The sequence below is a fragment of the Dreissena polymorpha genome, chromosome 1 (genome assembly GCF_020536995.1).
Source record: "Dreissena polymorpha isolate Duluth1 chromosome 1, UMN_Dpol_1.0, whole genome shotgun sequence".
NCBI classification, from domain to species: Eukaryota; Metazoa; Mollusca; class Bivalvia; order Myida; family Dreissenidae; genus Dreissena; species Dreissena polymorpha.
In genome coordinates, this window is record NC_068355.1 from 85011120 (window position 1) to 85027427 (window position 16308).

The following is a 16308-nucleotide window of genomic DNA, read 5'->3' on the forward strand; positions in this document are numbered from 1 at the left end:
ATCAGTAATTAAATTCCAAATATAATTGATGGTGTATAACAAAATCAAATATTCATGAAAGTGATAAACCAAATACATTACAACTTTTATTTAAATCGATTAAAATGCTGTCAATCTGACAACGATCAATCACATTCGTACCGAAAAGAAAACATGGCGCTTGCAAGAAGTAAGTCCCGACAGAAACGCGGAAATATTCTAAATCTGTCGGCAAAGTAAACCATGCATGCAAAATTTCATCTAAAAAAATAACATATTTTTTTCAATGAATTAATATTTCTAAGATTTGAGTTATACTAGTCTTAAGATTCATCAAAACAATTGAAAATATTAAAGGTTATATATTGTAACGCTGAGACAGGTCAGAGTGCAGACTTTGTAGGTACTTCAGCCCACTACATGTAATGACCAATAGGCAATAGACAGGTTTTCATTTACACCTGGGTATGGATAAGTATCTCTGCAATTATTGACAAAAAATATTTTTTTACAAAACAGGGCTACTTTTTGAGGCTGTAGTGAAGTAAAATAAAATGTCCTTTCTTATTTTGGAAATAATCCACCAGGTTTATCTATCTAAATAATCCACCAAGTTTATCTATCTTTATATACTGCTATACGCCAACAATAAGCATTTTAAGCAGGCGCGTGTCTGTGCAAGACAATTCAAGGAAGAAATGTATAGGAGATAAAAGTAATACAAAATGTATTTGTGAGACTAAGAAACAAAGATGAAAGTGTTAATTAAAAGAAGAAATATTAAGTTAAAAACAGCCACTCCGCTTAGAAACTATGGTCTAGTTTAGTCACCCCCTGCCTAAACTGGTCCAGGGTAGGTGCCTGAACAATATTGGCTGGCAGGGAGTTCCATGGTAGCTGGATAGAAGGAAAATTTATAATAGTTGCTGGGAGTGGGAATTTGTCTGAATGAAAGAGGGTGCTGGTGTCTAGTGAGCCGGGTAGGAGGAGTGACGGAAGGAGGCATTGGTACAGCAACCAGTCCGTGGACAATTTTGTAAAACATAAGTAGCCAGGAGTCATACATTCTGTTCTCAAGGGAACACCACCCTAATTTTTTTAGTCAGGGCTACCGCTGCCATTCGCAATTGTCATCAAATGCGAAAGTTTTAGAAGTGTGGCGATAAAATCTGTCAATTTGCGAAAACTAGTGGCGAAAACACATTTCCTATTATTTTCTCGCAAAACAAACAGATTAAGTGTCTCGACCGGAAACAAGTGCCCAGGTGTGCCCATCTTAAATATGTAAATTTGGCAAAATATTCCGAAAATCAAGCAGGGTTCCCGCTGTCAATCGCCATTGGCGCCAATGGCGAAAAAATAAATATTCTGGCGACTAATTTTTGCAAATTGCGATTTTTTGATGTCCACATTTTTTCTGCTTAATATTTCCTTTAAATGACTTAAAACGCTCTGTTTACAATCCGCTTTACGGCAGTCGTTATGCAATCGATTTCCATGATGTAAGCGACACTGCAGAAATCAATGGAGCATGCGACTGTTGCAAAGTGGCATGCAATGGTGATTATCTGGGGTGTTGTTAAAAGTTATCTTAATTGGTCGCCAGTTTTATTGCTTCAAAGATAAGGCAACATTGAAATATACCGACTTTGCACTTAAATGTGAAGTGTTTGTCACAGTGTTCAAAGCAGATTCAAGACCGTTTCGTTGACAACCATGACAATCAAAAAGGTAAGTATAGATTGTTTTTAGAAAAAATCGGTGCAATTATAGTAATGTAGAAAGTAATTAAACATGTTACATGTATTGGTTCTATTTAAACGTGACATGATATTTCTGTTTTACTCGTCAAAATGGCAAGTTCGAAGTGTATATCGACTTTTAGAAAGTGAACGTTAGATTCTGATTATGTTGAGACTCATTGAAAAATTCAAATGGTCTCCCGCTTACATTCAACAGCTAACAAACAAAAACAAAACAAAGACAGTTGTTAATCAGAATTTCCATTTTATAATCTATGGTGTGTGAACTCTTCATATCCTCAAAACTAAGCAAATCATTCACTACCATGACTACCGGATGTACTGTTTTAACAAAGATAAACATAGTAAAGCACATGAAAATCAATTTGACACATTTGATATACACAAATGCTTATTTTATTTGACTGTTGTGCTATGGGCTCTATGTATTAGGTCATATGCTAGCACACATCTATATTATTTATATGCTACATATTAATTGATTATTATTATGCCCCCCTTCGAAGAAGAGGGGGTATATTGCTTTGATCATGTCGGTCGGTCTGTCAGTCGGTCGGTCTGTCGGTCCACCAGGTGGTTGTCAGACGATAACTCAAGAATGCTTGGGCCTAGGATCATGAAACTTCATAGGTACATTGATCATGACTCGCAGATGACCCCTATTGATTTTGAGGTCACTAGGTCAAAGGTCAAGGTCACTGTGACCCGAAATAGTAAAATGGTTTCCTGATGATAACTCAAGAAAGCTCATGGCTAGGATCATGAAACTTCATAGGTACATTGATCATGACTAGCAGATGACCCCTATTGATTTTCAGGTCACTAGGTCAAAGGTCAAGGTCAAGGTGACTCAAAATAGTAAAATGGTTTCCGGATGATAATTCAAGAACGCTTATGCCTAGGATAATGAAACTTGATAGGTAGATTGATCATGACTAGCAGATGACCGCTATTGATTTTGAGGTCACTAGATCAAAGGTCAAGGTCACGGCGACTCGAAATAGTAAAATGGTTTCTGGATGATTACTCAAGAACGCTTATGCCTAGGATAATGAAACTTGATAGGTAGATTGATCATGACTAGCAGATGACCGCTATTGATTTTGAGGTCACTAGATCAAAGGTCAAGGTCACGGTGACCCGAAATAGTAAAATGGTTTCCGGATGATAACTCAAGAACGCTTATGCCTATGATCATGAAACTTGATAGGTACATTGATCATGACTGGCAGATGACCCCTATTGATTTTCAGGTCACTAGGTCAAAGGTCACAGTTACCCGAAATAGTAAAATGGTTTCCTGACGATAACTCAAGAAAGCTCATGGCTAGGATCATGAAACTTCATAGGTACATTGATCATGACTCGCAGATGACCCCTATTGATTTTCAGGTCACTAGGTCAAAGGTTAAGGTCACAGTGACAAAAAACTTATTTACAAAATGGCTGTCAGTACAACTGAGAGCCCATATGGGGGGCATGCATGTTTTACAAACAGCCCTTGTTAGTATTATATTTTTTCTTTTTGAATGTTCTGATTACCAGAAAGCTGCTGAAGCACCCAAACTGTGGCAACATATTCAGGCTGCTAAGAAGGTGTCATTGAATCAACAAGACTTACAACTGATTGAATGTGCCTTTATTAAATGAACAATGTTAAATGTGTTTTTATTATTAATAATACTGTTATTAAATCAGTTCATTTAACATACTGTAAACTGCTCAGTTTTTGTTTGTATTATAATAACATGATCTTCATTGCCCAAATTAGCCCTAGTGTGGCGACAACTTTTTAAATTTGGCGAAAGTAAGTGGCGACAACTTTTTAAAGCCCAGAGGGAACCCTGTCAAGCCAGTCTACCCATAGCTTTGAGGGATCAAGCTAGACTCCAATTTTGGGGAGAAGTCACTTCTCCCTCAGCTCTGGAGAGGGAGAAGTGAGGCAGTTTTAGGGAGAAGTGGATCTTTTGCAATCACCAATGGACAATTGTGAACCATGACCCAGGGGTTTCACTGGCCCAAAAATAGTTGTTGCCACTTTTTCGCAGTGTGAAAACTGTCTGTTATTCCAACCTTATTAATATGAACAATCATTTAGAACAATTATTAAAAGAAACCTTACTACATTACATTAATGTCATTGACTGTAAGTACCTTCATAAGTCATACCTTCATAAGTCTTACTAAGCTTTATTGGTATAAAAATAACTTTTTTTAATCTTGATAAACAACACAGATAACCAAAATAATATAATAATGTTAACATCAGTGTAACAGTATGCTGCATAAATGTTTCAAAATGAACTATTTAGTTTTAAACATAGAATCACACCAATTTACATCATTTGAAAGGGAAAAAGAAAACATCAGGAAATAAAGCATCTCACTTCATATTGTTAAACAGTTATATTTGGTCATTTGGACATGATATACATCAGCTTTGACAGCTTCTGTTGTTAAAACGTTTTCTGTAAGTGGTGGATGATTTCTAGGCTCAAATAAATGAATGTTTTTCACGCATATTTCTTGACAGAAAGGCCCAGATAATTGCCACCATCCGTTCTAGTTGCCTGAAATATCATAAAACATAGTTTTACAAACTATCAACAACTAACCAACACATAAATGTCCGTATCTTTAAATGTCCGAATTTTTAACATATCCGAAATATAGTACAACGAGTGAATGGTACTTTTTATTTCCGAAATTGTTGGTTTCTTAATCAAACTTAACCTTTCCCAAAATATTATAATAATGAAACTATTAAACAGAAATGCTCACAAATTCCTGTTGAAACAAGATTTCATGTGTTTTTGTGGAGAAATTGTTTTTGTTAAATGCTTTTGCCAGGCCCGTGGTATTGACAGTCACTATTGATTAAATGGTAAAGAAATAGCGGCCCTAATAATCGTTATAATTTTTATTGTGGTGAGAGTTTGTCACAGTGTTACTTTATTTATTGCTCACTATCATAAAGGCGCTGTTCATCCGATAATAACCCCCATAAAACTTGACAACAGCAGTAAAAACACCGTTTGTAACACTTACACGCTTCAGTGATTTCACTCTGCTTGGTCAAGAGATTCCTGCCAAATACCCAAATGACGAGCGCTGTGAATGGTTGCTTATCAATTTTCAATAGGTAATTTACTACGCCAGGGGGCGGAGTTTCGTCGTTTCGGTCAGTTGATTGACTTTGGCGTGTATTCGGTAATAAACAGAAGCCACTTAGATAGCGCTGCGGATATGATAATTGCCAGATTTTAGGGCGAAGTGATATCGCCGGTGCTTTTGATCCGGGCGATTAAAGAGAAGCTACGGCGATATAATCGCCCAAGTCGCCCTAGTTGCTTGATCTCGCCCGCCCCGCTCCACCGCTTTGTGGAGTCTACCTGTTAGAAATTAGTGTTCTCCAATCATAACGCAGCATTCGCCACGCATGAAAAGCTTACATGTTTTGCCCACGTGCTAAAATTAGAAGTGTCGTTGATGTATTGGAATCATTTTACAAAGCTGATAAGATTTTGTTGTTCTGATGTTTCGTATTGGTGCGTTCCGTATCAACACTTTGTCATACTCGATAATTAATTAGCGATTGACAAGTATGGTGGCAATTGATGAGATCGCAGTTTGACAGCAACGTTACAAACGTCGGTGATGATTAAAGTTATTAAATGAAGCAATATGTCAATTATTGCACTGATCAATTAAATTTAATGTTATTAGTTTATTTTATTTGCAATTAAAATTACTCAAAAATATTGCTAAATAAAACTCGTAATAAATTGTAACGAATATAATTTTATTTGAATAAATGCATAAAGCAACGTTTTAAATTTAATTTATTTGCTGGTGGAACTGTTAACAACGAATCAAGGCTAGATTGAACTTTACTGGTAAGCAATATTTTACCACTATCGACAAAGCGGGGGTTTAGGGGCGGAAGCTCCCGATACTAAGGAAATATATAGGATAAAAAGGATTATTAGTTTCTGTGTACTTGTTATGTTTTTTAACTGAATGCCAATATATGTTGTGATGTTTTTATGATGCCATAATGATATAATACCACGTACTTTGTCTTCATGGTGAATATAAATATTAATAAATAATAAATATGAATGACATACATTTCCCTATGTTTGCATTGTATTTGTTGATAAATAGGCACACACTACGGAAATGAATCGTATACACATTGAATAAAAGGATTTAAGAATTGCTAAAAATGGCTCATATCTTTTTAAAGTGGCGGAAAAAAAATAAAAATGGCGAAAATGGGTGGCGAACGATAATTTTAACCTAGCGAGAGCCCTGTTAGTACTTATGAAGCCCTTTGATACTGACCAAAACTAAAACTTGAAAAATACTGCAGTTCATATTTATTACAGATTCAGAAAGTATGAAACACAATAAATAAAAAAAGCTTTAAATTTCTTATAATCCCTCTATAAAGCAGATGGGCAGAGAACAAAAATACCCCTTAAATTAAATTTCCATTTAGGTGAAAGCTTATGTTGGGCTATGCAATCATGGTTTATTGTATTTCTGATTTGGTTACAGGTGTGTCAGGTGTTTACATTGTTGCTGCTAAGCGCACAGCCTTTGGTACATTTGGAGGTAAACTGAAGGATTTCTCTGCAAACCATTTGCAGGAAATAGCAGCCAAAGCAGCTCTAAATGCCAGCAAAGTTAATCCAGAACTTGTTGGATCACTGGTTTTTGGAAATGTCATACAGGTATTATCATTTTGTCAATGTTTTTGTGTCTTTTTTTCAATTGGTAGTTGCCTTTACGCGGCAGCTCAACATGATAAGAATAACAAAACAGAAATGAACTGTTATGTATTATTACTATATATTTAATTTATTGTGAAGTTTTGTTAATAACATGTTTAACAGTCTTAGTGCTTTATTTGGTCAGATAAATGTGCTTTATTAGCTCTCCTTAATTCTCTTTAATTCATGTCTTGCCAGCTAGCTCATCTGCTAAAAGATTTTGCTGCAAAGCTGCAGAATGCAGGTTTGATTCTCGCTCAGCCTTTTTACATGGGTGGGAATTATTCAAGAAATCCTTTGTATTGAAATGCTTCCGCTACCTCTAGTTCAAGTAGTACATTTAGGATCAGTTAGTGTCGAAAGTATGTGCACTTAGTACTGGTTAAAAAACTGACTTAAAAACTGTGATACTATTAAAAATGGCAAACAGTACAAACAACTTTACTAAATAAAAGAAACTGTTCTTTTCGTCTATCTGGTGTCAAAAGAATTTGCTGTATAAACATCATAAAAACCTCATTTAAGACTCATGGTGAAGTCTTCACCAAACATGCCAAGTTGTATGAGTGTTTGTATGAAGAAAATGTTTAGACCAATTACTATCATGACAAGATCAGACAGAAACATTTAAGTTAGGTCCATTCCTTATTTTGAAGCTCTGTTATAAGCGTTGTTGTTGTTTTTTCATCTGATCTTGTTTACACTTGCACAGCTTTTTTTATATACATGTAATGGCAAAATAGCCAACCATAATAAAAACGAGAGCGCCGATGGCGCTGAAAGCATAGTTGCAAGATACAGGGAAGATGCTGCTGAAGTAAATGTTTAGGTCAAAATATACTAAATAGTTTCCTTATATGTTTCGATGTAAAAGCGACAACTTTGAGCGAAAATAAATACAGCATTTTGCACAAAGAGACCCCCATAACCATACCTTTTCTTGACGGGCATTCTTAGCTGAATCGATTTAAGCAATAAAAAAGATTTGTCATGTTCAAACCAAAAACAAATTCGACTCAAATCAAAATCGACTGTTTTTGCGCCTTTTTCGGCCGTTTTCTAGTGGATTGTAACCTTTTGCAGTGCCATTTTTTACTTTAATCTCCAACTTTATCCTATTTCAGGGATTAAGTAGTGAACACCTATGCTTCCCCTATCAATATCTCCAAACGATAAAACCAGAACAAAGTGTACAACATGCCTTCGAGGAAAATATGATGATTTGTTTAGAAAGTACAGCCCTTCATGACTCGATTATTTAGTATATTGTAGCCTTAACGATTGCTGACATCACGAGTCGCCCCCCTTGTTAACAAAATGCCCTATTTTTAGAAACGGGAATTCCAAATAGTGACGAATGTGAATGGTTACAAAATGACATAACTATGAAAATAAATACGTAGAATTACATTATTTCACGCATACCATTATGCAACCATCCGTTTTCTTTTCCGACTTGATACATTTACAGCTTTCCATTTAATATTTTACAGACACAGCACTCGTCCAGAATTCACGCGAATCCATTAAATCCGATGCCACATTTAAACCGTTAACTCTACTCGTAACGTAAATTTCTGGCTCAAAGTAAAACATTTTAACTTCAATTAACATATCTCTTACTTTTAAACTCTACTTCATCAAATCCATAGAAAGGCACGTCAGAATCCATGTCATAAATCAGAAAACATTCATCGTACTCCGCCATTTTTTACACATTTTCAAAGAATAAAAGTGCTTTATGCCCCACTTCCTGCTGAGAATATGTTTTAATTTCTATTTATAATTAACCGATGAAATGTTCCATATACTTTAACCAGGGCCTTATTAATTCAGTTATGTAAACATTTGACCTCTCACAGAACAGTAAACGAAGGAAATAGAAATTGGGATCCCATATAGATCTAAATTAGGTGTGAGGTCACTATCAACAAGAACAGAATTGTTTTACGAACGAAATTTGTTCTAGGTTATAAGAAGATTTTTTGACATAAAACGGTCTTAGAAAAATTCACTAAAAACGGTGTCAGTAATATTCTTGGAAGAAAACGTTAGAAAAACGTTTCCCCCCAAAAAATTGTAAGAATTACCATATGCTAAATTAAATAGATATTTCGTCTGATTTTTGATCAGGTAAGGCTTCAGAAAGGTTAACCGACCGATGTGGATTTTCAAAATGTGGTATATACCTTAAGCATAGGTGCAAGCACCTATGCTAATTATTGGCCTTTTTGTGAAAACAGAGGCAGTTTTGATGCTATATGATTTTAACTAAATTGGCACAGTTTGTAAAATTTTGACACTTGATAATATGTCATTAACCATAAACAACATATATTGTCTGGTCACAGACATATTGCAGATCTGCTTAGGGTGATGTTATCATAATTGCCACAATTAATGGGATCCTTCAAGTTTTGGTAAATTTACAAAATGGAAAAAAAAAGTTTTAGATTCACACATTTTCGTTGTAGTTATGATATGTGTGAGGGAACAGTAATACTGAACATTAACTATGCTTCAAAATATCCATTATATTCTCCATTTGGTGATTTAAAAACCTGAAAATGATAAAGTGTTGCAATGTGAAAGGACTGAATAATTGTGAGAGTTCTTTTGTTGTCGTTATATTATGTGACACTACAAGGATTGCTTATAAAAAGTATGGTATAAAACACATCATTTTCTCTATGAGCACAGATGGCCAAGTGGTCTAAGCCTTAGACTTTCACTTCAGGGGTCAGTGGTTTGTGCCCAGTAAAGGGTTACTTTTGTTTGTGCCCAGTTAAGGGTTACTTTTTTCTTTAATTTTAATATTGTATTTTACTGGAGATTTGTAGATCCTTTGTTTACATAAATCAATATAAAGCTTTTAATGACATACTTCAATACATGCCAAAATCTGTGAAAAGATCCCTTGAAATCATACTTAACATTATAAACAGCATTGTGTAGAATACTTCTACAAATGTATATATTTGAACTCATACACAGCTTACCTTCAAACATTGGTTTGCCTATCTACTTGTCCAATATGATTTTCAAGCTGTGTTCTTTTACAGGTATCTCATCTTATTATGCACAACACTGTTAAATGTTGAAAATATGTTAACATAATTTGTGTACTTACTGCAAGATAGTACTCTTAATCTTTAACCTTATAATGCTTGTACTTGTACTTTAGTTCTTGTTTCTTTTTTGTAGAATTTTGTTGCAATTAGTTCAGATTGATATATGGAAACAATTGTGTAATGAGTATGGTGTGCCCTTTGCTGCAGCAAGCTACCTTGTTGCCTTGGATGTCAATGGTTTAAATCCGGTTTCGAGAGCAATCTCAGTATTAAAGTTCAGGTTCTACCCTGGAAATGGATCCCAGACTTTATATATGCCCAAGGCTATCCTTTTGATCGCAATAATTAATAGATATACACTGAACTGTATATTGTCAAACACTATTCCCTCACACATACACGTTTATGTAAGACGTGCACTGATGCCATCTACATGGCCAGACATGTGGGTCTTAGATGTGGGGTCCCAGTAGCAGTCCCAGCATTGACAGTCAACAGGCTCTGTGGTTCAGGATTCCAGGCAGTGGTCAATGCTGCCCAGGTACTTACTCTTTATAGTATAACAATAATGCTGATGGGTTTTGTATAAGTAAATGTATGTTTTATAAAATATAATGTTGAGTGTTCTTGATACCAAAATAAATAAAACAAATACAATCAATACATAATCCTACTATTGTTATCTTTATGAATGTTTTTATTGTAGTTTTTTTTGTTGGTTTTTTTTTGGGGTGGGGAGGGGGATTACAGTATTTTGATGAGGATTTTGGATTCTAATAATCTAATAAAAAATATTAATGCTGAACTAGTTTTATTGCTAAAAAAGTTGTACGAAAAGGCAATTCAATATTTCAAAGTTCAATATTTGTCCAATATTAGGCAACATTCTAAATAATTTTTATAAATATCTGTTCAAAATAGTGTTCCTTTCCTTGAATTCATTGTGTCCATTTACTGATGGTAATAGGTTTTTTAGCTGCACTCTAGGAAAACGGCTTTTTTGTATGTGCAGTCCACACAGGCTAATCAGGGATGTCTCTTTCGGCTTTTATGATGTTTTTTCATTTAAATGAATTTTAATTTTCTTTGCGAATATCCAGTTATGGTGGAAAGTGTCCTCCCTGAGTAGCCTCTGAGGACTTCACAGAGTAAGTCTTAAATACGTAACACCTTGGTGTAAGTATATTCTGTGTGTGCAGGAGATGATGCTTGGAGAGAGCCAGATAGCCCTGGTGGGAGGCACAGAGAACATGTCACAGGCCCCGTACGCTGTCAGGAACATCCGCTTTGGTACTAAACTGGGTGCTGATCTCCAGGTACACTGTGCAGGGCAATGGAGGGTGGCATTTTACCATTCATTTTAACCCATGTGTAGTCCCTTGGAAAATCAAATTCAGTTGAATCCATTTTTCAATAGATTTTAGTTTTAAAGGCTAAATTTACAACCATGAGATAATTATTAGCAGCCATGAGAATAAAACCTTAACAGCCATAGTTTTCACTTTGCTTCTGAGTGGGAAAGGGTTAGAAAGCTTGTAGTTAAATTTAAAGTTTCATATTGGTTATTATAATTGTCCTTATTTTCTGGTTGGTTTATTTTAGCTTTTTATGTCCCCCACCACTATAGTGGGGGACATATTGTTTTTGCCCTGTCTGTTGGTTGGTTGGTTTGTGTGTTTGTTTGCTCTAACTTTAACATTTTGCCATAACTTTTGCAATATTGAAGATAGCAACTTCAGGCTGTCAAGTGGTCATACTTTTTCCTACTTTTTCCTACTATTTCCTACTTTTTCATCATGATCCTACTTTTTCCTATATTTTTACCAAATCTTCCTACTATTCCTACTTTTTCATTTTCAATGGAGAATTTTTTTTTTTTTAGAGTTTATTTAGTAAACTTGCAGGATGAATGAATCTATGGCATGACTGTATCCCTGTTAAGCTGCATTCATCTAGATGAGACCTGACAACTCATGCTGACTGTCTGCCTTCACCTCTTCAGGAAGCATAAATATTTATTTATAATGTAACTTTTGAAATTATTGACAAAAGTTTTATTTAAAGTAACAATAGTGCCTTGTTTACTTCCTTAGCATTTGTACACTGCAGACTTCACTACCTTACACAGTTCCCAGTGATGCAAGAGCTGAGGGAACCCATTGTTTATTCCAGTTTTATTTTGTTTCCATTGACAACAATTTGACCAAACCTTATGCATGTTTACATGATATTGCTGTTTGGAATGTAGAGATATAGAGATACATGTATTGTATGAGTGGTTATGTAATATGGAATTTATTACACAAGTTATTTGAAAAAGATAAAACTGATGCTTTGCCGAGTTTTCATCATTTACAAATATAATGTAATAAATTCCATATTACATGACAACAGATATGATGTTCTATTGATATCAAAGGTACATCATGTGTAGTAATTAATGATAAATGCACAGAGCCTAAATGCCCTGATACATTTGTATGCTCCCGGTAGGGTGGCATATAGCAGTTGTACTGTCAGTCCGTTTGTCTGTCTGTCTATCTGTCTGTCTGTCTGTCTGTCTGTCTGACTTTTGTCTGTCTGTCTGTGTGTCCGTCCGAAAACTTTTACATGGGCCATAACTTTTGCAATATTGAAGATAGCAACTTGATATTTGGAATGCATGTGTATCTCATGATGAAGCTGCACATTTTGAGTGGTGAAAGGTCAAGGTCATCCTACAAGGACAAAAGTAACAAAATACAATCCAAGGGAAGTTATAAGCTTTTAAAGAGTGATAATTTCTAAACCTGCCAAATGATATTTTGAAATTTTATTTCAAAGCGGCGCAATAGTGGGCATTGTGTTTCTGACAAACACATCTCTTGTCTAATGATGCCATAGCTAGTGAGGTAACTTCAAGGTGTTACAGCGTAGTATTAAAAATATTAAACGGCATTATTACACTCCCGCAACATCATCAATAATGTAAAAACCATTATTTGAAACTGAAATTAACAATGTAGTGCAACTGTTTCATTGCTCAATCAATGATGTCATAAAAGATGTCAGGTGATAAGGTCCTATCTCCAGTTGCATAATGTGCTCTGCAATGACCATTCATTTTGAATGTAACTTAAGTCATTATAACTGCACCCTATTGTCAATTTAAAGGTTTCAAAATGTAGCTGTAGCAGAGCATTGACATTGCTTTATATACTAGTATTAATCTTGGAAAACAAGTTGGTGTATCACTAAATAAATTTTGTCTTCTGCTTAAAGATATAACATGCATAGTATATTACCATTTTTATATCCATACACAGAAGACCTCTAACCACTTATTTGATGATACACCAAAATGAGCAGCATCTAATTATACTTCTTTATCAGGGTAGCTTTACACTTGAAACTTAATTATCATAGATACACTATACCGTAAGTGCTAAAATGCCTAGTGGGAGAACAAAGTTTAACCCTTCATGGATGGGGAAGTGGGACAACAGTGGAAAAACACTTGGATCGTGGTGCAAGAGAGATACCGGCAATTAGTTTGCAGGATAGTGTACGGTACTGTCTGATTGAAGTCCATCTTGTGTAGTACATGTAATTCTGGTGCTAATCAACTGATAAGTCATGCAGATGGACAACAACACAAGGATAACATGAAATACATGCATGATAATTCAGAAATACATGCATGATAATTCACAAAAGCGTTTGTTTGGAAGAGCTACAAAGCCAAGCAGCTCTCAGTGGGGGTGGGGATAAATCTATCTGTATGCAAGTACATCCATCACACAAGGAACAGGTACAAAAGGCTGAAATCCTCTGGGCCCTTAAGGTAGCTTCAAGAGGGAATCCATACAGAACATGTGATGGCACTCCTGCTCTGTTTCAAGCTATGTTTCCTGGACCTGTGTCTAAAAAAATTGTATTATGTATTCCTACTTTTGAGGGAAAAGTTCCTACTTTTTCCTACTTTTTTCCTACTTTTTTTGCAAAAGTAGTTCCTATTTTTTCCTACTTTTTGAAAAAAGGTCACTTGACAGCCTGCAACTTCATATTTTGCATACATGTGTATCTCATGGAGCTGCACATTTTGAGTGGTGAAAGTTCAAGCAGAGCTCCAGATAAGGGCTGTACAGCGGTAAATACGCCTTTTTCATGAAGATTTACGCATTTATTTTTTTAAACTGGACGTACAATTACGACTTTAATATCCATTTTACGCATTTACGAAAAAAATCTGGCCGTACCGATTCGTCTGCGTCAGCGCTGCGTGATTTGTTGGTCTCTAACCTAACGGCGCTTTTCGTTAATTAAAATTACCGAAAAATTGTAGACTGGGATCATATATTATTGTCTATTCTGTCGTGTGATTACCTGTAAATTGCAAATCCGTCAAAAACAATATGTCTGTGTACAATGGTATGCCGGCTTAACCGAAAGCGGTTCAAAACAACACTTTGTTGTCATATAATGACTACATACGGTGTCGTCTTACCATCCTGACATTAAATCTGTACACCCAGAAAAAGACACCGTCGCCCCGATATTAAACGATTCAATTGCATCGGTGGCTTAAAACGTTAGAAAACACGATTGGAAACGGATGAGACAGTGAAATAAGTGTTCATTTACTTAGCTTACTAGTTGGTTTGTGTTTTCTTGTCAAGAAAAATGAAGAAATAGTATTAGTTATGAGTTTTAATGTGTAGTTGGGTTTTGCATCATAATTCAGAATGGAAAACCTAATACAGTAACTGTTTAAGAACTACATATATTAATTATAATTGCTGCAAATGTTTCTGTAAAGTCAGTTATACACCATTCAATATCCAAGAACATGGGTAGTACAGTACTACCTGTATTTTTGGATATGGTAGTACAGGTACTAATTGATTTTAAGCGTTACTCCTTTTCTTTCTGTCAGTGGCAGTACTGTTACTAATTTCACAAATCCTTATCTGGAGCTCTGGTCAAGGTCAAAAGTCAAATATATAGCTTCAAAGCGGCGCAGAAGGGGACATACATGTACTATTTTGTAGTGTTTCTGACAAACACATACATGAATCTTGTTTTTGTCTTAAACTATTGTATTCTGGTTAAACATCTACCTAGTCCTTTTTGGATCATATTTCAATCAGTTAATATTAGTTTACCCTAAGGAACAAAAATGATCATTTATTGATACATTTAATGTATATTTTTCTATGCACACACCATTCAAAGAGTAAAAGTTTCACTGTCCGTGGCTCAGTGTTTTAATGTGCGTCTGGTTTTCAACAAGGTTTCTTACATGTGACCAGTCTTTATTTGCTGGGGCATAAATTTCCTACGCACACATAGTAATTATACAAACAAAAAATATTAGGCAGCCATTCCATTAAGTGTTGCACTGAAGAATGAGGTATGTTGGCGTAATTCTGGCGTTTCGTCACTAGAGCGAAGATTTATGGGAATAGTTTTTTATCCCCAGTGATCCGCACGTTCCTCAGTTATCTGTCCCTGAAAACAGCTTACAAAGCAGAAAGTGGGAGTTTGGTATCTGAAAATTATCTTGTTCATTTCTAAAATCTAACAAAATTGAATATGACAAAAAAATATGTAATTATTTATTTGATGTTTAACATTTGCCATTGTACGACTAAGATCATCTTGAGCTTGATGTGTTACACAGAATATCAGCAATTTTCTAAGTAAATCAACAAATATCTCTACACAGATGGAGGACGTTCTTTGGGCCGGCCTTACAGACTCCCATACAAAGATGCCTATGGCAATCACTGCTGAGAATTTGGCTGAAAAGTACAACATTTCACGAGCAGACTGTGATGCCTATGCACTTTCCTCCCAGCAGCGATGGGCAAAAGGTATCTAATGTGTCCTGGTAATAGCATCATATTTAGAATGTCTGTTTTTTGCACATTTGCCAATTGCTACGAAGAAAGCACAATTTGGTAAGGTTTAGAACATTTGCTCTAAAATCAAAGTGCTTCAACCTACAACTTTAAAACTTCATATGTAGCTGCACCTTGATTAGTTCTACATGCCACACCCATTTTTGGGTCACGAGGTCAAAGGTCAAGGTCACTGCTACCTCAAAAAAAATAATTCTGACAAGCTTTCATTTATTCAAAACTGCACCGGCAGCCGAGCGTGGCACCCGTTATGCGGTGCTCTTGTTTAATAATAAAAGATTAATTTGGCTAGAACGTTGTTGTTTTTGTCTTCAAAAAACCCTTAAACTTGGCAATTAGGATTAATTTTGATTTTGGTAAGTTAATTTAACTGAAATAATCACTGAGCATGGTAACTTACTGAAAATACTGTTTGTAGTTAATTGTTGGTTTGGGTCAGGGCTATACATGCATCCGACCTTTAAATGTATGATAATGTATAAAAATTGGATTTTGGTTTTAGGTTTATTTATTAATGGAATGCTATTTTATTGATTATTTTCAGCCAATGAAGCAGGTGTATTCAAATCAGAAATCACACCAATCGAAGTTAAAGGCAAAAAGGGTATGTACATGTAATGTGGAAGTGTTTAGATATAGAACAAGAATTATGTTATACAAGTAAGGCATAAAATTATGACTATTGGAAACAGTACCTGACTTGGTTATGTTATAGACAACTTTTATAACATGCATATCTTATTAACCACTTGCTCTTAAATGACAAAGCAAAACTTATTTTTTATGAAAATATGCTGACACATCCTTTATGTTG

At 35.2% G+C, this 16308-nt stretch overlaps 1 protein-coding gene across 1 annotated transcript in view; it reads left to right on the forward strand.

The window, feature by feature from the left end:
• The window catches only part of LOC127838748 (3-ketoacyl-CoA thiolase, mitochondrial-like), a 33155-nt gene continuing 16847 nt past the window's right edge, over positions 1–16308 (forward strand). The window contains exons 1-6 of the mRNA XM_052366734.1: positions 1–169; positions 6306–6481; positions 10004–10132; positions 10791–10907; positions 15299–15446; positions 16039–16098. Of these exons, the coding sequence (XP_052222694.1) occupies positions 55–169; positions 6306–6481; positions 10004–10132; positions 10791–10907; positions 15299–15446; positions 16039–16098 (745 nt within the window). The 5' untranslated portion in view covers positions 1–54. The remainder of the gene's footprint in view (positions 170–6305; positions 6482–10003; positions 10133–10790; positions 10908–15298; positions 15447–16038; positions 16099–16308) is intronic.